Source organism: Periophthalmus magnuspinnatus, chromosome 3, assembly GCF_009829125.3.
Source record: "Periophthalmus magnuspinnatus isolate fPerMag1 chromosome 3, fPerMag1.2.pri, whole genome shotgun sequence".
In the NCBI taxonomy this organism is placed as follows: Eukaryota; Metazoa; Chordata; class Actinopteri; order Gobiiformes; family Gobiidae; genus Periophthalmus; species Periophthalmus magnuspinnatus.
In genome coordinates this window covers 28,588,305-28,605,311 of record NC_047128.1, presented here as the reverse complement: position 1 = coordinate 28,605,311, position 17,007 = coordinate 28,588,305, and the positions used below count along the sequence as shown (strand labels likewise).

The 17,007-nt window shown below is 38.6% G+C and overlaps 1 protein-coding gene across 1 annotated transcript in view; it reads left to right on the top strand.

Annotated features, from left to right (window-relative positions):
• Positions 1-17,007, top strand: part of LOC117386713 (protein unc-13 homolog C) — a 61,962-nt gene that overhangs the window by 2,691 nt on the left and 42,264 nt on the right. Inside the window, exons 2-11 of the mRNA XM_055232479.1 lie at positions 1,491-1,513; positions 1,981-2,027; positions 3,085-3,163; positions 5,588-5,659; positions 8,804-9,023; positions 9,716-9,943; positions 11,837-11,978; positions 13,107-13,276; positions 14,416-14,531; positions 14,716-14,879. Coding sequence (XP_055088454.1) covers positions 1,491-1,513; positions 1,981-2,027; positions 3,085-3,163; positions 5,588-5,659; positions 8,804-9,023; positions 9,716-9,943; positions 11,837-11,978; positions 13,107-13,276; positions 14,416-14,531; positions 14,716-14,879 — 1,261 coding nt within the window. The remainder of the gene's footprint in view (positions 1-1,490; positions 1,514-1,980; positions 2,028-3,084; positions 3,164-5,587; positions 5,660-8,803; positions 9,024-9,715; positions 9,944-11,836; positions 11,979-13,106; positions 13,277-14,415; positions 14,532-14,715; positions 14,880-17,007) is intronic.

The following is a 17,007-nucleotide window of genomic DNA, read 5'->3' as shown; positions in this document are numbered from 1 at the left end:
TACACCCTGGGTCCTTGTATACAAGAGGGATCATGTGTTCTTCTCTGATGAAGGCACAATGTAGGTGTCAGGATATTGTAAATACTCAATAACTGACTTTGAATATCTTCTAGATTCATACTATACTGTAGATGTGTTTTTGGCAAATTGTCTTTCAGTTTACCAGTGGTCATTGTTGTTTTATTGTAAACTATTTAGACAAACAAAGAAGAAAAAAAAAGTGGGACGATAGATGGCATTAGTAATTAGACACTAGTAATGGTAGATAGATTATATAAAAAAAACTAATCAATACTACACTGTTTCACTTTCTACATAGATATAAGACTGGTATGTTATTTTTGTACCAACAGCCATGTGCTGAATTTTCAGCTTTGTTAAGGTCTGATCTTGGCAGGGTGTTTCCTTTGTGAGGTTTTAGGATTTATTGCTGCTGTGGCAAACCATTTTCTCTTCTAGTTAGAGTTAGGGCCAGGCTTAGAAGTTTACATATAAATCCTGTATGTTGAAGCTGAAAGAGTTTTGCAGGTTTTAGCCTATCAATGTTTTAAATTTATCACATGTAGAGCACTTGGTTGAGAATACAAATCTATCTGATAAAGTATTTTTGATGCGATGTAGCTGTCCATGGTCCTTAATATTTTTTGTAAGCATATCAATGTCTAATTTCTGTCTATAGGAGAATTCATGATTGGTTAGAGGTTACCATATCACTTTATTCTTTTAAATTTAATTATATGATGCAATTATTCCTAAACAAAAATACTAGTTTGAGCCTGGTTCAGACCAATGTCCTGATATGGTCTGATGTGTGCTGTTTAAAATCAATTAAGTCATGTTGATCTCTTTCTTATCAAGGAGTCATTGGACATTTAATAAACTAACCATTTAAATTGTGCCCATGTCCCTGTGCAGTATACTACACATGTCAGGAAGGGCCAAGTAGTTGTCATTTTAATTAGAGAGGGAATTTGATCTTTCTCTGGTGAACAGCTGTTTAGTGTTTGTACCACATTAGCTCATGATTACGCCACCATTCATCACCCATGAATCAATTGCGCAGTAATCACACCTCTGCAGTCTTGTTTATTTAAAGGGCTTGCTTTCATACTCTAAACCTGCAATATGATACCAAACGCTTGCCTAATGTCCCATGTCTTTATAGCTATGTGTATTCATCTAGGTAGTGCTATTGATTTGAGACAGGGCTTTTAATTTGAGTTGTATTGATTTAAAATATAGCTGTGCTTCTTATGCCAGTCTTTAGGTGAGAGCTTTTAAGTATAGCAGGATTTTCAACTGTTTAAACTGTGTTCATCCATTTAGACTAGAGCTACTCCGTCTGTGGCTCATGTTGACTCTGCTCTCTGCAAGTAGTTTGGCATCAAGCAGATTAGTAGATTCTTGTATCAAACAGTTTGTTTCTTTGCCTTAAAATGCTCAATATTAACTATATGCTTCCTGTCATTTTTTTTTATTTTTACTTTCAGACAGCAGCGCTTTGGATTCACAGGTTTATTATGAATCTTAACAAAGTTGTGCATGTTTGTTTAGTATGTTACTGTGAACTCCCCTCCCGTTGAATGTAAAACTCTATATAGCAGTGTCCTGTACTGTGTGAATAAACGTGACATACATAATATTGCATGTGCCAGTAAGTCATGTTGTCAGTTTTTTGACCTTCATAATTCTATTTTGTGAAATTAGCTACTTTATTCAGATTGGATGTGTAGTCAGTGAGAAGGGAGGGTTATAGAGTGTTCAGATTTGGCCTGAAGCATCAAAAGCGACAAAACTCTAAAAGAGTTTATTTTCCACATGTTACACTTATGTGGAATAATTTGGTCTGTAACGCAGCCCTCCTTACTCAAATTTTTCTTTTTTTAATTTTCAGTTTTGTGATCCTTTATTGTAATAAATTGCAATGTTTGTGCCGTTTGTAACTCTTGTCTTACATTCTTTTGTTTCTTTACTTCAAAGCCTCGCAGCATTCTGGATCCCAAACTGCTTGGCTTGCAGTCTGTAGGGTGAGTAGTGGCTCGCTTCTTGATCAGATCACTTCTACACTCTTCCAGGTTGCTTTGCTCTTGGTAATCCCCCAAATTCAGAAAGAGGTCCCATAAATGCTGAAAGCATGCTGTTTCTCTGGCATTCAGCCATACTTGTGGTATTCTGCTCAGTTTGACTCACCACTGAGGGCCAATTTTACAGTATACAAAATGGCTTATGGTTTCACAACATCTGCATTTGAAATGCAGTTCAGGATATCGTAGAAAATAGCAGGGGTCAAAAGAAAATAATCAAGTTTAGGCCTTTAATATTATTGTTATTGTCCATTATTTGGTCAAGTCATTAAGGCCTGAGGCATTGCTCATGCAGCTAGTCACACTGTACGGTTTATTGTATTGTTCATACTATTCATGTGTGCGTGAAGGTGACAGCAAAACTTGAGGAGCTTTATCTGTGTAGATGCATCAGGGTGTTGATGTCATGTTCAGGCCATTATAGAGGCTTTGAGTGACAGCTGAGGTGATGCCACTGAAAGCCTCATGGGGAAAAGCTAGACTTGTGGGAAGCGTAGCAGGGAGGCTCTGAGCCTACTCTGGGCTTACAGTTGGGATGAAGATAGCAATTTAAGAAATAGACCTATGAAATCTTAAGGGCTGTCTGAAAAGTTTTTGTCATGTTATCTAAATGCTCTAGATGTGCCTGAGTCTCACAATTTATACCAGTATTATTAACTGGTTATGCTGGTAGCACCAGTGAATAAATATATTTACATCATAACATAAACTATATTCTTATATGAGGTGTGTACTGACAATAGTAAAAGCCTCTGAAAGAAAGATGGGGCAGGGCATATGTGAACAGTAGAGAGCATGAAGGATTACCAGAGCTCTTGTGGAGGTGATAGGTCTCATGCTACGCTCAGGGCAGAGGGTGAGGCATATAAGGAAGCTATGAGCCATGATCCATGGTGTTTGCTGTGTGTGTAAATCACGGCCCCCTTTCAACAGAGTAATGTCTCTCCCAACATGGCATTATTATGATATTAATACACTTTCAATCTGTCTGCTTTCCTAGGGCTGGCAGTATTCTTTATGGTATTGACAGCATGCCAGATTTACGTCGAAAGAGGACAGTGCCTCTTGTCCGAGACCTGGTGAGTCATCTACCTCAACAAGGTTATTTGTGATTTATGTCAAATCTTAGCAACCCTACGTTACAATGAAAGAGTGGTTTCCTACTCTGTGTGAGTGTGCTACATTATTAAACTGAAAATCTTGTCACTGTAATTATTACATTTACTGTAAGGTAATAATATTTTTAGGAGTATATTTGTATCACACAAATGGATTTGTACTGCAAGTCTGAACACAAGTTTGGCTGTTCAGTGAGGGAAGAGCCTTATGGCGATGTTAACCTAACCTTAGCTGTAACATTGTTGGATTGATTAATTAGCCTGGAGAGGATGTTTAAGACCCTGAATCATAGAAATGCTTCCCCATTGGCTTTAACTTCACCATAACAGATCCCACGGAGAGGCTTTGTAGAGAAGGCCACTGTAGGGATTCAATTTTCCAATATTTATTTATCTTGATTTTTGAGTTTGTGTTTCTATTCTCTTGCTGTTCTTGAATTGAGCATTGCAACCCTGGAATTTCCCCATTGTGGGACAAATAAAGGTTATCTTATCTTAGGACTGCACCACATGGTTAGGCTATCTGAATAAAAATATAATAAGTTCTGTTAGATAGGTTTGCCCATTATGTCCAATGCAATTTCTGTTTGTCTTGTCTACATATGTTTCTCATCACCATGTGTTATAGTCAGTTGGTTGCAAACATAATCACTCCTAAGTTGATTTAAGAAATTAATAGAAATAAAACAAATAAAAATGATACTTTAAATTAGTATAGTGTCATACATAGGTAGATACTTTGAATGTTTATTACACAGTGACCAACATGAGTTGATGCTGTATTTGTCCATATCTCTCATTAAATTAATTACCAACAATGTCTTGGTAAGTATGGGTTATTGTTTTTTATTTACTTTTTTAAAGTATTATTATTTTTTATCTTTTGAATTTTGCGTGTATATTTGCCATTCCTACATAGACCCATAACAGCTATGGGTAATATTTTCAGTGGGTTGTCAGATTTCAGCCTGACTGATGCTTGGATTTTTTTCTCTTACTGCTCAGCAGGTGATGAAATTTTGATTTACTTGAAATGTTGACAACTCAACTTAAAAATATATATTTGAAGACTTCATTGACTTCTGATTTAACGGTGTGAGGCTTTTAAATCATGTAAAAGTGACACTGGCGAGCCTTTTACACATGGGATGAAGTCAGTAGTCAGCAAACTAATTGGTCCCCTCTCATGCCTATCCTTTGTCAATATCCCCCATTTGCTGTGTGATTGCTTCAGGGCAGCAACAGCGTGTAATTGGGACAGCAAGCAAGGCTTCCTGCAACACAAATAAGGAAAAATAACAATCAAAGAAAAGTAAAGTGCAACATTGATTGCCAAAGTGACTACACAGTCCACTGTAGCTGAAGCTTATGTGTGAATATGGGTTTGTAATGCATTGCCCGCAGCAACCTCAGCAGTGCCGGTGCATGTTGATAAACTTACATCAACACAGTTCATGTAGAGGTCGCATACCCTCCTACATTCTCCATGGCCTTCATGGATCTTTACCATAGCTGAGCTGTGCAGACAAGTAAGGGTGCTGGTAAAGACTAATCCCAAACTGTCCATGTCTGCATTCCTCTTACATGACTACCTTTACTGTAGGTTCTATGTACTTATTCTAATCACTCAGTGGATAGACAGCAGCTAATTGGTGTGGGTACTAATGTGTGTAACATCCATGTCAGTCAGTGTTGGTCTGGGTGTGTGTCCTGTTTGTATGAGTAAGACAGTTTGAGTTGTGTTTTGCAGCTGGCTTCACCCATTCATGAGTGTATGTGAGTGTATTGTGTGTCCACCTAATGTGCCAAGCAGACAGCAGAAAATATGATCAAAGCTCCATCCAGCAGAGAACTGAATAAAAAGCCGAGCATGACTGCAATTTGGTAACTTTTGCATGAATGGTTAAAAGTCATGCAACAGCTGAATAATCTCACTTGATTGATAGTTATCTCTGCAGAGCCGTGCACCAAACTCACAGTCCTGCATGGCAGTTGAGCACCTATCTGCGCTCAGTTTTGTCAAATATAACTCTGCTGTTTGTAATCTGTCTGTTCACTTCTGATCTGTCTCTAACTCAATTTCCATTTCTTTTGACCATTTTTGCTACTGGAAATGATAGGCTTTGGTAAGTGATGTTTTAAATATATTCATTGTAACAAATAAGAACTCTTGAGACCAAATTGCACATTTTCAACCAATGGCATTGTTTCATCCCTCTCTGTGCCTATAAACAAATATAGATGCTACTGCCTTAATTAAAATCACTCTTACAGTACATTTGGTACTGGAACACATCACACATACCCATTTTTTTTACTTTCCATTTTCTTTGTTTTTCTTTATAAGGATAATTTCTTATTTGTGATGTTTAATTTCTGCTTCAGACCCTCGCTGCACGAAAGGCAGGCATCTCGTTCGCTCTAGTGAACCGCTCCACCCTGAATAATGAAGATCTGGTGAGTACTGACACATCATGTGTGCATGTTTTTTTCGGCCCTTGTGAACAGTGAACACAGGGTTATTCCAGGCTACTGTAGGACAGATGACACATGCTCCAGTTTTTAGGTTATGCTAAGAAAAGTGCTGGAACTCTGACAAACATTTACAGTTTGGAGTTGCTATTGTACTTGAGAGGCTACAATTTTAAGATAGCAGGACCACAGGTTTCTAAATGAAATTAGATGTGAGTTTATGGCTTTATCATTAGATATTCGTTAGATGTTCATTTTTCATCTCATGTGTTGCACTACTTTTAGATTCATCTTGTGCTCTTAATGTCACATTTTCAGCACATTGCAATGCGATTTATAAGCTATGTAAGTAAAAAAAAAAAAAAAACAGTGATAGGTAAAGGGCAAAATCCTTGTCAGTGGTGAGAGACACTTTTGTGTTGACCTCCAAAGGGCTCTCTGCATTAATTGATTGCAATTCTTGCCTCCCTGAGGGAAGGCGGGGTTATTGGAGACAAACAGCACGAGAAAGCAGTTTCTCAGCTGGATCATCAAGATGGCAATTTCATATCTGTTGTGTAACATGATGCTGTCTTAATCCTGTATGATTAATGCATTCAAAAGTGCTCGTTATCATATGCACATATATTTAATCTTTATGGTTGTTATTTTGCTGTGGCTTTGTGCAGTCTTGCCTTACGTGTCAGTTGCTCTCCAATGACAGCTTTTCATCACTATCTTGATTAAAGGATCTTTAAGGATGAAAAGAGAATACCCCATCTGAAAAAGAACAATGACTACCTTGTCTTCACTGGTGAATGACGGCTGGGGGAGATTCTTTGGCATCTTTGGCACTGACTGTCTTTAACTTCAAATTCTTGAATGAATTGATCTCCAACATTCTGATTAGTGGAATACCAGAAGTACACATAATTGGTTGTGGTAGAGTTCCAGGCAAAGCTGCGGAGTGTGTAGTCTTGTTAAGTAGGCCGAGCAGATGTCAGAGTTTTATCTGCTGCATTAAGTCCAGAGGAGTGCTTCCTTGTGAGTGAGTGCATCAGAAATGCCCATATGCTGTACTGCAGACGCCCCATGAGTGCAGAATCCAAATGTGAGCTGGTTAATTTAACCCACTGCCACTTGTCAAGCAGTTGATATTCCATTATTACAGATGTATGTACATGAGAAGAGAAATAAAATTTAATGTTCATACAACATAGTCTGACATTGTTTCACAAACTGAATTGGAAGTATATTTTCAGTATAGCATGCACCTTGCTTATAGGCTCAGAAGGCACTCCACCAATTTGATACTCTTGTTATCAACGAACACTTAATGTGGTGGAACAGATTATGGGAGAAGTGTGTAATGGGAAACAACACACGTCTAAAAATATTCTAAGCAAGAACAAAAAGTGATGAAATAAAAGGTGAAGAGAGGCGCTTAGATTATACTAGATGTCATGTTGCTCTGAGGCAAGACCCGGGGCTGTCAATCAGTAGCAGCAGACAGCAGAGCCACCAGGGTTACATCACAGTATAACACACTCACACATACATACTCACACATAAAGCGTTTTTCATGTGTCATTTTGTGGACTATAACGGCCCTGGGATGAAAGTCAACTGAGGTGAAGATTGTATTGAAAACATAGCACTTCAGCAATAATTCTTTTGGCACATCTATAATCTATTAGTAACATCCATCATCAATGCTTTGTATGTGCATTTACAAACAGAATAAGTCCTACACTGTCCCATTCTGCATAACTGACAAGCCAATTGGAAATACAAATGTTTCCTCCACCCATCCATGTTCTTCCACTTTATCTGAGGCCGGATCGTGGAGGTAGTAGTCTGAGCAGAGAGGCCCAGACATCCCTTTCCACACACACTTCCTCCAGCTATTCCACGGGGATCCCAAGGCCAGCCAAGAGACATAGTCCCTTCAGCGTGTCCTGAGCCTTCCCCGGGGTCTCAATTGGTTGAATTATTATCACCTACCTGCAAAGGAAATTGGATTTTTGGGGCGAAAGTTAGAATTAGAAAATGACTAGTACATCTTTTTCATGTTATGTTTTCTATATCCGTGATGAGTTTACATGGACAGAGGACCAGAGCAACAAAACAAGAAAATCAATACAGTCAGTCCTTTAAGTGAGAAAGTGAAAGAGAAGACAAGCTTTCTTCAGACCTTTCATCCAGTGTGAACTCTGGCATCATGATTAGACAGCCCAGTATTACATTTGCCTGAGCTTGTGGATGTAGATCTGGTGAGAGTCATGTAAAAGTTGTGGATAAAGTCAATCTGAGACATCTGCTTTATCTCATCATCCTCAGATTACTGTGGGAAATCCCTATCTTCTGTCGGTTCATTACAACTTCTGTCCAGTCCCTCAGTTCTCAATGACACTGCATCTTTTTTGCCCAATCTACGAGATTAGTGTGCTACCTCATGTTATTTAATTTTGTAAGAGAATAAAGAACTCTTGAAATACAGTGCTTGGTTATTCCTCTGGCATTAAACAAATTGTTAACACATTGGGGCTGTCAACAAAGGGAGGGAAAGAGGAGGAAACGAAGTGCAGACACCTCTTAAAGATTTATTTAGCAGCCATACATCTCCTTCTCTCCTTCTGTCACTTACTCACCCTCTCAGTCTTTCTCTCTCAATCTGGATAATGCTCACTTTTAAAAACTTTATTTACAGCATCCATTGATTGTGCCATCAAGAATTGGCAAGTCCCAGCCTGTTTTCCTCTCCCAGTGGATGGGGGTTCGGCTGCAGTAAATTGCATCGAATTTACCAAGGCTTCTGTTACACTGCAGTCAGTCTAGACACCCCTCAGAATTGGGCCTGAAGAAACTTTGGGCAAGTAGGCAGGTTTGAATAAACCTGTGACAAATAAGGCTACTAATCTACAATTAAGGAAGCAAGTATAGTTATATAGTACTTTAATGGACACAAGGCTGCGGAACAATACAATATATGATTCAGACACAAATGTACGGAAAAATGTTGATGACACTCACTTTTTCAACATGCCAAGTTTCTTTTCATTTCGTTTAGTGTCATACCCAGTGACGCTACTATATGCAATGCTCATATCTGAGGTCCTAATTCCTACTTTTTTGTTGCTTTATTTTCAGAAACTCCATGTTTTCAAGAAAACACTCCAAGCACTAATTTACCCCATTTCCTCTACAACGCCTCACAACTTTGAGGTCTGGACAGCCACAGCTCCCACTTACTGTCATGAGTGTGAGGGGTTGCTCTGGGGCATTGCACGCCAAGGGATGCGCTGCTCTGAATGTGGTGTCAAGTGCCACGAGAAGTGCCAGGACTTACTCAATGCGGACTGTTTACAAAGTAAGAGAGGAAATACATTACCTACAGTTAAGGTCATAGTTTGATCTGACAGAAATATTTATTGTTTTGTTATTTTTTGTTTTACAAGATACATCTGTATAGAAATATCTATATATATATATATTTATTTTTTTTAATTTATTTTTTGTTCCGTATTCTTCTTTGAAGCTAAAATACCATGATACTGTTTCAAGTCTCTCACTGTGATTCATCACAGTTTCAATCAGCGTTTCCAATCAGCCACCCCCATTGTCAAAGGAACAATGTAACACACAAGCTCCTTGTGAGCCAGGCGGCATATCTAATACATTGCTAAATGGATTAGTTTCTTCATGGCAGTTTGGAACCTCCAATCGGTTTATGCCAGCATAAAATATTCTTTTTATTCCTTCATCTTCTAATTCATCTTCAAATCTGCTCTTTTGAATGAACTCAAACTACATGATGGTATCTTGATAAGCAGATTTACCATAACATACAGTACACTTTTGCCCGGGCAATACACACAGGAATCAACATTATTTGCCTATGTTGTGTTTACCAATGAGATTCTTGTATAAACAGTGGAGAAATATGTTTTATGCAGTTTGGTGATAAAAAAACAAACAAACCCCCCCCCCCCCAAAAAAAACAAAACAAAACTAAAACGTAGCAATTGATTGCATAAATATCTTCCAAAACTTTGTTTTCAGGGGCAGTGGAGAAGAGTTCTAAACATGGAGCAGAGGACAAGACTCAGAATATTATCATGGCAATGAAGGAACGCATGAAGATTCGGGAAAAGAACCGTCCTGAGGTGTTTGAAGTCATTCAGGAAATGTTCCAGATTTCTAAAGAGGACTTCTCCACTCATCTGAAAACTGCCAAGCAGGCTGTGCTGGACGGCACCTCCAAGTGGTCTGCCAAGATCAGCATTATAGGTTTGACTCATGTGTTTAATCACTCACTGACATTCTTATCAGCACAGATTTACTGAAAGATTCATATGGTTATTCAAGCAGTCACAATTATTTTTGTTTTCACTCCAGCAACAATAATTACAGTAGTATTGTTTTAACCACTGGGTCCTGGTTGTATTTTACAAGTGATGACATAAACATGTTTACATAAGGAAGATATGTACTGCATTTGGTTACTTTATGAAAGTTTTGGATATGACTGTTATCTGAGGACTAGAAGACTTTTGCTGTAAGCTGTTATTACAACATTACATTTATTTCACACATTATGTTAAAATCCAGGGCGGGCTTCCAAATGTTTTCTAATTATGCCTACATGTTGAGTGGTATTGTATATTTAACAACCTTTGCCAATGCCTTTCTCCAAAATATATATATATATGCTATTTAGATGCTATTTTCTATACAGTCTAAAATAATTTAATACACGAGAGGTAGCAGACTTTAGTTATTAATTGGTCAAACACACTAAAAGATCTGACGTACAAAACACAACTATAGGTATTTGTATAGGTGTTTTTATTGCCAAGGTCAATAGCAGAGCATGTAACCTCCAGCCCATCCGGCACATGGATCTATGTGTGTGGTAAATGTGCCAGGCTGAGTTCAGTTATTGCCCACTTTGCATTTCTGACGGCATCAATCAATAGACTGGAGAGAGACAAGAATTTGAGAACAGGGGAAATGCCGCTGCAAAGAAAAAAAGAGAAAAGCTAGAAGAACGGAAAAAGGGAATAGAATGACATGAGAAATACCCAGGGTTGCCTCTGTGAATCACCGAGAGGTTTTATTGAAAGTCCAATTTTGGATTTATTGAGCCGTCATATTTTTATCATCATTTGGGAAAACAATAGGCCTCACATGGCACTGGCTGCGAGTTGTTCTAATTTTAAGAACTGTGCCATTAGAAGGAAAGGCAGCAGATGCAACACAAATATAAATAAATCTATTGAGCAAATGTGATAAAAGCCTCAAGCATTTTAATAGAAGGACTGACCCACTGCCACCTCCTAGCTGTCATAATTTTAGATTTCCAAATGTTGTTTTTATCAACTAGGCTCATAGTTTGTGATTGGTTAAGGAGAGCCATGGAAATAAAACTAATCTTTAGTTATCAATAATTCAATAACTGTCGAAACGTACACCATATAGCAATATAAAATGCAATAGTAATGATGTTATTGACCTCAAATTGAACCCAATGGTATATCGCTCTACTTCATTTGTATTTGCTATCTCTATTGACCAAGAAATATCATTGGGATGGAACAGTATGATCATGATCAATATCGAAACACTTTGACCTACTCTCATCACTGCTGTCTCACACCAATTTTATTTTGAACATTCTTTGAGCAAACAGTCCATGCCCCTCCTTCCCACCAGCTTCTGTCTGCATCGAGCTGGGGGTTATATATGTACTTTGAATAATTTAGACCATCACTTATGCATATTTAATATCCCAGTGTCCTTTTCCCTTTTATGGCAGTGAAATACTACTGCCTTTCTGCACCTCCAGCCCATGTGCTGACGGGAGATTCTCAATCACTGATCTTCTTTGTTGATATGTGAAGATTGCTCTTCTGTTTGAGCAGAAAAAAGCACTTAGGATACCTACGGGATTGATCAGAATGCAGATTTTCCTACACTATAGTTTCAGTGAACACTGAAACTCTGGCTGTAATACAAAACTCAGCGTAAAAATACAGACAATGACACAGTTGTGAATATTAAGAGTAAGATAAATTATTCTGCAACAGATGGGGGTCGACTCCAGTTTGACAATGTATAAAAACATACATTTTGATGTTATACATTTTTCATCTACTTGGATATTTATGTTCTCTTTTCTAGTCATGAGTGCCCAAGGACTTCAGGCCAAGGATAAAACTGGTTCAAGTGACCCTTATGTAACAGTCCAAGTGGGTAAGACCAAGCGCCGGACCAAGACTATTTTTGGAAACCTCAATCCTGTCTGGGATGAAAAGTTTTACTTGTAAGTGATAGATTTTGTTGTCTTTCGAATTGCATCTGGTATGATCTCATTTGAACAAAACATATTTTTGTAAGTTTAATGCTGATAGTGTGACATCAATGTGAAAACAGGCTTTGTGTTATGAGCTTAAGTATTACCTTAAAGTCGGCAGAAAAGCTATCGCTCTCGCTGTGCCATTACTCACACTCCTCCCCTATAAAAGCAAAATTGGTCTTGGTTTTTATAGTTTTCATTTTGAAATCAGTCTGAAATATTTTTTTTAATAAATAATTTATTTGACTAATTTTTTTTGCGTTTCTTAGCCCTTGACTCAATGTTTCTGCATGCAGGAGCAGCTAAAGACATACCTGTAATGAGACTCCAGCAGTGGCTGTAATAAAACTCTTTCCCATTACTACAGGGATGTAGATTAATAGAGCAATACATTAGTGTGTGCTTGGCAGAAAGAGAGTCCTAGACAAGTGCAGCAGGCTGCGTCTCTCTTAAAAAGGATTTGTAAGGGGAAAAAAGCTGCATGCACTGTTTCACTGATTGTTGCATAAAGATGTAATTAGGATAAAACCTGTCTGTCGTTTTTAATTTCAGAACCAATCTGACCCTCATCTCCAACTAATTGTTGATAGCTCTGCTCAATTTAACAATTTTGCTACTGTAATAAAAAAAAAAATATATATATATATATATTTAAATAAGGCAGACAAAATGATGTATAGAGGGCTCTATGGCTGAGGCACACAGACAATTCAAAAAGAAAATCAATAAATGTTGAAAGTATTGGATCCAAAAATTCACTATATTAATCTTGTGGCTTAATGTCCTGTCGCTGACCCCAATCACACCTGAGATTTAATTAGACTAACTCTCGCTAATGCCTTTCTGCTGACAGAAGTGGAATCCAAAACATTATATATATCTATGTAATCTCAGCGATCAAATTGTCATCCATATGATAAAGGGTTAAGAATTGTTGTTGTCAGAATAGTTTCTGCTTGAATTGTTCTTCTGACTGTTATTCCGCTCCACTGAATTCCCCAAAACCTGATGAGCTGTCATTGAATGTGCTCCTGCCATTGCTCATGTCTTAGTGTTTCTGTTTTGACTTGGGTGTAATCATTTTCCAAATCACAGTGAATGCCACAACGCCACAGACCGCATCAAGGTGCGAGTTTGGGATGAGGATGATGACATCAAGTCACGGGTCAAGCAGCATTTCAAGAGGGAGTCGGATGATTTCTTAGGCCAAACCATCATCGAGGTCCGCACTTTGAGTGGAGAGATGGACGTTTGGTATAATTTGGGTATGAACAACTTCTGCCTCCCAACACTTTTTGGTTTAACACAACCTTGCATCAGTTTTTACTGTGGTCAATGGTCAGGTAACAATTCAGCTGAGGTCACCCATCAGGACTTGTGATTTGTGGTTCAGTTTCAGCACTTGATATAGGGCCTATCTAGCTCATGTCATGGCATATAAAGGTGAATGGAAACATACAGGCAGCTCCACATCTGCTGAATACAATGACCGGCCAATGCTATCTTTGTTTGCCTCTCGAGCTAAAAGAAGGCAATTTGTGATAATAGGGCTTACTACTCTCTGTTGCTGCTGCTGAGCCTTTTTAAACCTCTTCAATGAATGTTTAAACAGGACTTTACTGATGTGGGTGTCCTCCCTACACCTACTCCACTCTTCACGCCACTTCACATCCTCTTGAACTGTGGCCTTTATCCTTTTGTAGCGCTAGTGTCATGGATCATTTTGAATCATTATATTTCACATTTGTTTCTTTTGACTGATTGTTGAGAGGTATAGTCTAACGTGGCCATGCAATTTATTACACAGCAGAACCACAATGGCAGTTTAAAAGCCATTATCTCTGAAAGGTGCTGCCTGCAATTAAACCTATTGAAATCTATACATCAAGTTACTTTAATATAGGCCAATATCACAACTGCAGCACTTTGTCATGAGACACAGCGAAAAGTAATATACTTTTCCCAACAGACCCTCCATTAGTGAGGAGCATTACTCAAGAAACTACTGAAGAAACACACAAATAGTTACAATGTATATCATTTATTATACACCTGAATTATAAGGAGCGTGACCCCTCTCACAGTATATTGTTATTAACAGAGATTGGTAGCACTTTCCTTCACAGTACTGTAAAAGTATGCTAATAAGTTTGAAGCATCTGACTTGGTCCTTATTTGAGCCCATTGTAACCCTGATGAGGACCTGGTTTGATTCTGTTCTGGGTCTAAGTTTAAGTCCAGGTAGAGTTCCAGTTAAATGCTAGGTTTGATGTGGTGTGTGTGCACCAGGAAACATGATTAGACTTTTCTTGGTATAATATGGAAGAGGGCAATAATGTGCAGCTCAATGTAGAATTAATTATTTGAAAATATGATATTTTAAATTCCTTCCTTTACATCGTAGATAAAAGAACAGACAAGTCTGCTGTTTCTGGGGCCATCCGCCTGAAGATCAGTGTTGAAATGAAGGGAGAGGAGAACGTGGCTCCACCTCACGGACAGTACACCTGTCTACATGAGGTAAGTATCATCATGTGGAGCACTGCTTCATTCTAACACCACGCCCAGTTACAGATGGACAGGGCCATAATCTTCACTTTGCAGGTTAAGGCCCGTGGACAGAAACATCTCTTTCATTACTTGTTGTGACAGAGTGCTTCATCACCTCACCCACTCACTTTTATCTCTCCCATGCCACTCACAGAACCTGTTCCACTACCTGACGGAGGTGAAGAACGGCGGCGTGGTCAAGATCCCGCAGGTGAAAGGGGACGAGGCGTGGAAGGTCTACTTTGACGACGTGTCCCAGGAGATAGTGGATGAGTTCGCCATGAGATACGGAGTGGAGTCCATCTATCAGGCTATGACGTTAGTACCACCCTGATCTATGGCCTTTTGCCTCACCCATATGTCATTGTCTCATTGGGCAGAGTGAAGGAGAAGGGAGGAGAGCAGGGAGCAGGAGGAGGCCTAGTAAAGATGTCTTCTCAGCAGATTCCCAGCTCGGAGGACTATTGAACTTCTCTTGAGCTTGATTGATTAATCACTGGTCCTGTGGAAAAACTTCAAACATGCAATGGTCATATTGATCACGGATGGACATAAACACTTCTGCTTTGCTTTCCTCTTCGTCCGGTTGATCTTTCATGACCATTTGCTTCCATAAATATCTTAAGTCTCAGTTTCTTTTACATGTAATCCCATAAAGAGGATGGGATCAAATCACAACACCCCCATGCCTTAAGTAACCATATGGAAAGAAAATAATGTCATTGGAATAAGATATGTAGATAATGAACTAAACTCAGCTATTGGTCTATTATTTTTCATTATTCTAATATTTATTAGGGTTTTTTTCTCATAATAAATATAACAATAACAACAGTGAGGAACATTTAAACATTTAGACAGTTGTAGACCTTTACATTTGTCCTCCCCAACAGTTCCTTGCACACAATTGGTATATTATTATGCCCAATAGAAATAATCAAAAAGTGACCATTGCAGAAGTAATTTGAGACCTGTACTTTACCATAGTAGTTTCAGTCAAATTGGGCTACATTGAACAACTCTAAGCTTTTACCATTTGCTATACATTTTCACGATACCACAGAAACAATAATTCAAACATCTTCAGACATTGCAGCCTCTAAAGTGATACTGTTTTTGAAGACATAATGGAAATCTGAAACCAAGTCTGGTGATAGCCTCTCCAGTGGTTGATCCATTTTGAGTTGCTAGGTGACAGACTATAGTTTTAGCAAGAACACGATGCAAGAATGTGGCATATTGAAGGCAGACAAGTCATTTAAGTACACATAAGTGAAGCAATGTCCTTATTACTGCCTTTCTCTGGTGGAGTTGCCGCTTCGGGCTTCCAATCTAGTCTCCCCTCAGTGTTTTTTCTTTTTTTTCATATTGGCGCTTATTATGCCTCATCAGGAATTTATGAAAGCCTTTACCTTTCCGCTTTCTTCATCATCGAAACTACACTTCCAGTCACTCCTGCTATGATGGCTGAATAAATCACGGCACCTAGAAACCCTTGCATTCTCACTGGTGCCCTAACGCCCCGCTCCTTCTTCGCATTTCATCTTGCCAGCTAGGCCACAAAATTATATGGGAGTTTAGGGCACAGTAGTTTTCCTGGTCTCATAAAAATAAAGACATGGCAACACCAGCACGACTGATGTCTCCCTCTTGAAAACAGACTCAGGAGATCGAGCTTTAAACGCACCAGGGGAATTTAGTGAATGCCATCGCCACTCCGCCTGCATCACTCGCTCGCCTAACCCCAAGTACTCCTGGGTAATTTGGAGGCTGAAAGCAGAGTAATTAAATAGGCCTCCTGATGAGCCGCATGTGGTGGTGCGTCTGTGTAAAATTGTGTGCTGGACCAGGCACCGTGGATAGGAGTAAAACTGCAATCATTACTCCCCCAAACTGCGCTGTCTCTAATACATTCACTTTATGTAGCGGAGAACCCCTTGTAATCATACTGCGTTTTAGACCATAAAAGCTTGAAAGAGAAAAGTTAGTCTAGTCGTATAAAACAAAAATTAAATTGTTACTTTCAATATGTCTGCGTTGGCTTAGCTCAAATTGATTAAAAACATTTCCATTAATCTCCAAATTCACAGTAAAATATGTTAATTGCTTCTTTATGGTATTATTCATAATCTTTTCATCACGAAGCAAAAAATATTTAGAATCTCAAGTAATCCATCTTTCTACTCTTAAAACTATAAATCGACCCAGATTTTGTCAGAGTGGGAGGCAAACAACTGACAAGCCTCATACATAGTGCACATTTGTTATATATACTGAGGCAGAGGAAATAGACGAAAGTGCTTTTTAAATATATCCAGATGGAGCTAGCGGCCGCTCTTGATGTGCACCATAAATAATGATGTAGGTGGTATTACGATTGGTAACCACTGGTGTAAAGTGTTATAGCAACATATGCTCTTTATCTCCAACTGAGATTCTAGTTTAA